This window comes from Cynara cardunculus (genome assembly GCF_001531365.2).
Source record: "Cynara cardunculus var. scolymus isolate 2C chromosome LG 17, CcrdV1, whole genome shotgun sequence".
Classification (NCBI taxonomy): Eukaryota; Viridiplantae; Streptophyta; class Magnoliopsida; order Asterales; family Asteraceae; genus Cynara; species Cynara cardunculus.
The window spans coordinates 6423308-6431313 of NC_037544.1; the positions used below are offsets into that span (position 1 = coordinate 6423308).

General features: G+C 36.6%; 1 protein-coding gene across 1 annotated transcript; it reads left to right on the forward strand.

Moving 5' to 3' along the window:
* The first annotated feature begins 1558 nt into the window (after nucleotides 1–1558).
* On the forward strand, nucleotides 1559–7695 carry LOC112500121. Its single transcript, XM_025103431.1, has 7 exons — nucleotides 1559–3003; nucleotides 3265–3617; nucleotides 3792–3927; nucleotides 3997–4136; nucleotides 4235–4358; nucleotides 7165–7464; nucleotides 7557–7695. The coding sequence occupies exons 1-7, from the start codon at nucleotides 1590–1592 to the stop codon at nucleotides 7595–7597; spliced, it is 2508 nt and encodes an 835-aa protein (XP_024959199.1). The 5' UTR covers nucleotides 1559–1589; the 3' UTR covers nucleotides 7598–7695.
* Nucleotides 7696–8006: the final 311 nt, after the last annotated feature.

The following is an 8006-nucleotide window of genomic DNA, read 5'->3' on the forward strand; positions in this document are numbered from 1 at the left end:
GGTTATGAAATTGTTTCATATACTACTTAATGAAATTTTAATGAAACTGTTTCATGTATTTCTCTAAAATTAAAATAATGAATATGATAATATCCATGATTAACATCCTCTACAATAAAAATGATTAATCAACCTCTTATAATTACAAAAAAATGAACAAAATGAAAAATTATGTTTGGTGAAATGAGGTTTTTACAAATTGAGTTGTTTTTATTTGACCGCCTCATATATATATATATATATAGGAGTTGTTTATCCAACTTTTATCTGGTACGTGTTTACCGGTAAGATTCAACACTTTCACTTAACTTACCAAATAAGATTTTAATCTATTAAAACGACATCAAATGCAATATTTTTATCCGATAAACGTTTACCAGTAAGAGTCGTCACTCTCACTTACTGGGCAAGACTCTCAGTCCTTGTCATTGATTTTACCGGTAAAATTCCCGGTTCTCGTCATTTTCATACAATAAGGTAAAGTGACCCAACAAACACTTACCATGTAAGCGTTTAGAAAATGGCTCCTTATTTAGGTTTGAATAGTGGTATATTGTAATGTGTTTAAATTTGAAAGATGGAGTCATTAATTTTTATAATCATATGTTGATCCAAACTAACCCTTTAAACCCGATGAATGTTATCCCTCTTCGGTTACAAACGATAATTAATGACATCATATAGTATAATAATCTTTTTTTTGATTAACCTGGATATCCAACCCGCTATGCGAGCCGACTAATCCCAGGGTAACCACCTGCTTTGCACATAGCCCGAAGTCACCGCATTTGAACCTTCGTGGCCACAAGGGGATTTTTATTCCTCCTTGGATTTGAACCTGAGACCTCCTGATACTTTTGACCTTTGGAACTAAACTCAAACCAATCATGCACTATCCTTGTGGTTTATAATAATCTTTATATATATATATATATATATATATATTAAAAAAGAAACCACCATGTATAACATGACAGCTTCTAAAAGTTAAAAGCTTGTTTATCTTTTTCTCTATTTTTTATTTTTATAAAAAACTAATTAAGTAAAAGATTATTATGCCCATACAGGCAAATTGTATGCTTCAAGGAGATTGGATATTTTAATCCATTTTCCTCTAAAGGACTTGTTCAAAAACGATGGTTGTTGCTTTCTGCGATGGAGTGCTACCATTAAAGAAAAGATAATATGATAGTTAATTAACAGGTCGGTCTTACTGTTATCTATGCTTTGCCAACTTCCTTCCAGGTACTTATCCATCATCATATTATAATGTCAATGTTTGACACATGTGTCTGCAAACTATTCGACGAAATTCCTCAGCCAATAATTCCCCTGAACATTGATAACGCTTTTGTCGATATGTTTGGAAAGATTTGGCCAAGCAATTCTTGCACAAAATATTGACTTTTAGATCTTTTAGTAGACGTATTCATATTGATTTACCCTCTATGATTTGGGAAAGAAATATTTACCCATTTCGTTTTTGAGAAGAAGAATTTAGGCTCGACTCCTACAGATAGTTGACCTGACTATTAAGTTATATTAATTGCAGAATTGTTCATCTGCAGTCATCAATAATATCCAGCATAATGGATTTTGGTAAAGGGTGTTTCTTGATGTGTGTGCTGATGTTCTTGCATAGTTTACCATGTGAATCCACTGTTAGTTTTCCAGATACTGGTTACAGGTCGATCAGCAACCTTAATCATGATTGCTGTTGCTCTGCTAACAATCTTGGACGGATTACATCTCCACTAGATACCTCTGTTTCTTGGACTTCGAAGCTATTGAAACTAATATCATTTTTTGGACATGGGCAAGCAGCTGTCACTTGGGTGATGCTTCTCATCACTCTGCTCAATATCATGGTTTATAAGTTAAGGCAATTTCATGAAATAAGCCTAGGGAAAGATAAGAAGCCAGTCTCTTTGTCACTAGAACATCAATGCCGCCAGTTTCTGCTTGCTGAGATGCGATTGGCAACAAACAATTTTGATCAAGCATTGATCATAGGGAAAGGAGGATTTGGTAAGGTATATAGAGGCGTCATTGACCATGGTGCAACAAGGGTTGCAATAAAACGATTGGACTCTAGATCCACGCAAGGAGCCTCTGAATTCTGGACAGAGATCAAGATGCTTTCCAAGTTTCGACATAGCCACCTTGTTTCTCTTATTGGATACTGTGATGAGTTTGATGAGATGATGGTTGTATACGAGTATGTCTCTGGTGGAAACCTTGGGGAACGGCTGCATAAGGTTGATCGATCAACCAACAAGTCACCTGTGTCTTGGGTGGAGCGCCTCAAGATATGTGTCGGGGCAGCACGTGCATTAGACTATCTTCACACTGGCACAGGAGTCCAGCAGCGCATCATTCATAGGGATGTTAAAAGCTCAAATATACTCCTCGATGAGCATATGGCAGCTAAGGTATCTGATCTAGGGGTGTCCAAAATTGGTCCAGCAGATCAGCTGTGTACCCATGTGAGTACAGAAGTCAAAGGTTCATTCGGGTATTTTGATCCTAACTATTTCATGACTCGCAGATTAACAAGGAAATCTGATGTATACTCATTTGGGGTTGTATTATTGGAAGTGTTGTGTGGGAGGCCTGCTGTTGATCCAAGTCTTGGAGACAATGACCTTGGTCTAGTTGGTTGGGCCCAACGTTGTATTAGAGAAGGTATGTTGAACCATGTTATTGATCCAAACCTGATGGGACTGACCACTAAATGTTTGAGGGTGAAGAGCCAAATCATGCCTGATTGCTTAAAAGCATTTGTAGAAATCGCTGACAAATGCTTACAGACTCATCCCAAAAATCGTCCAACTATGGCTGAGGTAGTAGTTGGACTTGAGGCTGCATTGGCACTGCAACAAATAGAAATTTGTAGTCCTTATGGCAATCAAGGACAAACAAATTCCTACATGAAGTCTGGGAAGATAACATTCTCAAGAATGCTGCGACATATGATGCCAGTCAAAACTCATGTTAAACCTGGTAACCTCAAGTTTTTCATCCTTTTCTTGTCATATGAATCAACAAGCATGCACCAAGAATTTTATTATGAATAGTGTTTTGCCTCTATGACATGAAACACCCATATGTTATTGGGTATGTGTGTTTGTGGCTTGTGTTTTAACGAGCACTATTCATTTTCAAATGGTATTTTACAATATTTGAGCAAAAGGTTGATTACCGGCAATTTTTACACTATATATTAGGACTTGCATACATTTTTTTCTTTGATCTTATTTTCAGGCCTGGGTGATGTAGAGCCACCGGAAAAGAAGAAAAGACGACATAATCTTTTTCTTCCCAGTATATTGTCTAACAAACAAGTGTTCACGAGCAAAAGTAGAGATACCTTCCAAGAATTTAATTTCAAATGGGAAGTTGCAGATTCTGCTTTGAGAATATTCACTTTAGCTGGACTTAAAATTGCGACTAGGAACTTTAATCACGCTCTGGTGGTGGGTGAGGGAGCCTTCGGAAAAGTTTTCAAAGGTTGGGTTGATGAAGAATCTTACGTTTCTTCAGAGGCTGGTTCTGGGATGCCTATTGCTGTTAAAAAGCTCAATACAGATGGTTATCAAGGATTGGAAGAATGGCAGGTAACCTATTACCTATGTGCTCCATTTTCGGACAGGATTTGTAATAAGAGTAGTTTCTTCGGATTGTTCTTCAAACAATACTTTGCATATCTGTCATTGCATCACCAATTGTACTTGTTAAGTTCTGCGTGCGATCCACCTGGATATAATTATAAAATGGTTTCATGGATGCAGGCAGAGGTGCACTTTTTAGGCAGGTTGAGTCATCCAAATCTGGTAAGGTTATTGGGGTACTGCTCAGAAGATAAGGAGCTACTTCTCGTCTATGAGTTTATGGAGAAGGGGAGCCTAGAAAATTACATATTTAAAAGTAAGGATACTTGGCACTGTTGATCAAAACTGTATAAATTGGACACACTTGAAAAGTTCACAAATGCAGGAGGATTGGGACCTCCACTTTCATGGTCATTGCAGCTCAAAATCTTGATAGGAGTAGCTCGAGGCATTGCCTTTCTGCACACAACAGAGAACCAAATCATATTCCGAGATTTGAAGAGTTCTAACATATTGCTCGATCAGGTGAAACATGCTGCTGACTTTACATATTTATGGTTTCTTATGATTGTCACTTGAACAAGATTGGTCCTTGCACATCCCTGTTCTGTTTTATTTTGCAGGATTTCAATGCAAAAATCGCTGATTTTGGGTTGGCAAAACATGGTCCTGTAAATGGTGATACACATCTTTCTACAATGGTAATGGGCACATATGGCTATGCAGCTCCAGAGTACGTGGCAACAGGTCAGTTACTTTGTGAATACACTAGTCTCCTCTTATTACCCGTCTACATGGTCAAGTGATGTTGAAGTGTGATCTCTTATTAAGAATTTCGGGTTTGAGAGTTGTCCCACATAAGTGGACAAGCATGTGCAATTGTTCTTATTTATTTGAACATGTTCTGGAGGGAAATTTGAGAAGATTTATATATATATATATATATATATATATATAAATCTTGACTTTGATAAACTTTCTGTTTAGTGGAAAATGTTGGACATGATCGTGTTTCCTGCAAGGGCACAATCTATTGCAACTGTTTGCCGGTAACAGTTTAGGGCGATTGGCTTGGTGGGAAATACAGTTTTGGCAGATAATTTGGCGCCAAAATAGGTTGGACGCACACACACACACATATATGTCTTGATATTTGGTTACAAAGACATTCACTTTGCTTCATATTCTCTTAAAAACTCAAGAATTTCAAGATTTCTTGCAAAGTTTTGTCGTTGTTGCATAAACTCTAACCTGATGTTATTCCTAGGAATAATTTAGTCCAAAACCATCACCGATCATAGTGAGGACTAATAATTCATTAAGGATAGTGTTTTCACGTCCTCAAATTATTGTTTTGATCCTATATTTCAAATTATTTACCCTATTAGTTTTAAGTTTGACAAATAAAACCATGCACCTCATCCTCAATCCAATCCAAAGAAGCAGGAAACAAATAGGTGCTGAAATAGTAAAGGTAATTGAAAATATCAAAAGTGCAAAGAAGAGTGACAGACAACTTGTTAAACAAACTTGGAACTTCGGTTTGTTGTTAAAACTTATTCAACGAACCATAAGAAGGCTTGGATGGCTTTTATGTACAATGTTACCTTCTATCCATCTGCATATTTGCCTGCCTTATATAGTAGAAAACATAAGAGAAACATGAATCCAACCAAGCTAACAGAATACCAGTAACACTCCCAGGGCCGGTCCTAAGATTTTTTATGCCCCGTGCGAAAATAATAAAAAATTCCCCTAAGCCTATTTTCTTAAGCCTATGAAACAACGAAACATACGAATTTTTAAAGAGTTTGGAACCCAGTCAAACTAGGTGTCTCATCTCCATATTGATTTTTATTAATCATAAAAAAAATACAAGGGGGGTGGGGAACATAAAAAGTAAAACCCCGAATACAAAATATAGAATGATAAAAGGATAAATCCCGGATTAAGATTGTGTTTTCTTCTTTTCCAGTTTTCCCTTTTCCAAATTGAAATTAGCAAAATAGAAACTGTATTTCAATATATGAAACTTAAAAGACAAAGAAAACTATAATTAGTTTTTAACTAAAATAATAAATTACATCCAAGTTACTATCATAGTAAGCAAAAAGTAAAACTCAAAAAGTTACAGATCTAATGGCTAAAGTCTAAGAGCCTATTTGTTAGCAGCTTAATAAGCTTAATGGGACTAACAACTTATTTGCTAAACTATGCATGATTGTTTCGTAGTGACTTAATGATATCGAAAGTAACTTATCCAGTAAGCTTCTAGGGGAAGCTTTATATAGAAAACCAAGTTTTCTTTTCTAAACATGTCCCTCCCAACTAAAAAACGCTCCTTACATCTATGAAAAAACTCTCTCAAACAAGAAATTTTCCAACATATACAAACAGATTAATCCATACAGACAACTTTATCAATATAGAACTTAATAAAAAACCAATCAAACGACCCCTAAATCTAATGCGCACGGTAATGTCAAACCTCAAAGTAAACAAAAGTCAAAAGAACAATGATAAATTGTAAAATTCATAACCTATGTTATTGTGAATTGCAAAGAACAAGTGCCTAATAATTAACACAATATCACAATATGTTGTTAATGTTGTGCAACGTGCTTTAGCTATTTTGATACAGTGATGTGCTTGTGTGCATTGCAAATTCCAATTCTTAGATATTTCAACATGCAAGAAGAAGACTCATTACCAAAATGACAAAAGCCCTTTAACCTTAGCCTAGTAGGTCAGTAACCCACACGACCACACATGACACACCTATATGATAATCATTTAGATCGATATTTAGATTTTTTTTGGAAAAGATTTAAAGATTCATAAAATCATAAATGACTCACACAGCAACTCGGTAAGTTCAATCAACAGCAAAAATCAGTCATTCGAGATTTTCATCTTTGATTTCTTGAATCTAATTTCATGACCGTTAATTGGCCGGAAAAGGAACTCAATGCCTTGAAAATCAAAATAGTTGAACTTTGAAGAACAATAGAAATTAGATTGAGTTGTTGGAATGATGGGGTTAACCGATTCACGATGTGCATTCAGTATACATCACTACTAGGCCTTGGGCCGGTTTTTATAGTTAAAACTGAATTGTCCAATTCCCCAATTATTAAACTCAAAACTAGTAATAGATGAAAACTTGATGCCCCTTTAGGATTTGATGCCCTGTGCGGCCGCACGGGTTGCACGTGGCCAGCGCCAGCGCTGAACGCTCTTCCAGTTGGTGAACATATATTGAATATATGCAACGTACGGTGCTTACTGAGAAAAAACTGGTCCCATATAAGGTAGCCAAACAATTATCAGAGTCTTAATTTAGAACCAATAAAACATGTAAAAGCAGCCTCTAATATCCTAATTTTAGTAGCAAGCGAAAGGACAGACTAAGTGAACCTCAAAACCAAGTTCATCCTGTAAAATTTAACCATCAAATAAAACTAAAATGCTGTTTTAGTGAATCTTGAAAGTGTTCTTGTCAAATTGTTCAAGGATAATCGACATTTTCACTTGTAACATGTGGCTTTTACAGGTCATTTGAATGGTAAGAATGACATATATGCATTTGGAGTGGTGTTACTGGAAATTCTTACAGGCCTAAGGGTTATTGACCATACACGCCTCCAAAAGGAGCAGAATCTGGTGGAATGGGCAAGGCCAATGCTACTCAGCAAAAGAAAGCTCAAGACTATAATAGACCCGAACCTTGGTCATGACTACCTGCCAGAAGCTACCTTCCAGTGTGCTGCACTTATTCTAAAATGTACTCAACCCGAACCTGAAGAAAGGCCATCCATTGAACAAGTCTTGCGGAGCTTGGAACACATTAGCGGTATCAAAAGGAAAGCCTAGGAATTATATTACCGACAATTGCTTACTAGATTAGATGTAATCATGTAAAGTTTGATTGCTTGTATTTGACAGTCTTCACAGAAGGAAACGGCCGCTCTATCTTGTGGGGGTAAAGGACAAGTCTGCATATATCTCACCCCACCCCGTCTCTGCTTCTGAGTGGGATATACCAGATTCGTTTGGTTTGGTTTGCTTATATTGATTCAGCTATGTATAAAAGTTAATAACTCTTTGTATTATGGTAAGAAGCCCATCTGACATTTGATTAGGAGGCAGTTGAATTAGCTTGTTCACAAGTATTTTTGGTGGGTGGTGTTCAAGCATGATGAACAAGCATGAGAGTAAAAAGAGCATGTTAAATGTGTCTTGCATACATATGGATGGTGGGTGAGACCCATCCAAATGTACTTGCAGGCCCAGGCCTATGCCCATGATGATCACTCCTTGACTCGACTCATTATAGCCGACTCTAGGTAAGATTTTGCACATTAAACCGAACTTGAGACCAATTCTAAATGGACG

Bases quoted from the DNA above. Each gene is read 5' to 3' on its own strand.
- LOC112500121 (XM_025103431.1), top strand. From the start codon at position 1,590: ATGGATTTTGGTAAAGGGTGTTTCTTGATGTGTGTGCTGATGTTCTTG. The intron at 3,004-3,264 runs GTAACCTCAAGT...TCTTATTTTCAG, and splicing joins CAAAACTCATGTTAAACCTG to GCCTGGGTGATGTAGAGCCA. The intron at 3,618-3,791 runs GTAACCTATTAC...TCATGGATGCAG, and splicing joins AAGGATTGGAAGAATGGCAG to GCAGAGGTGCACTTTTTAGG.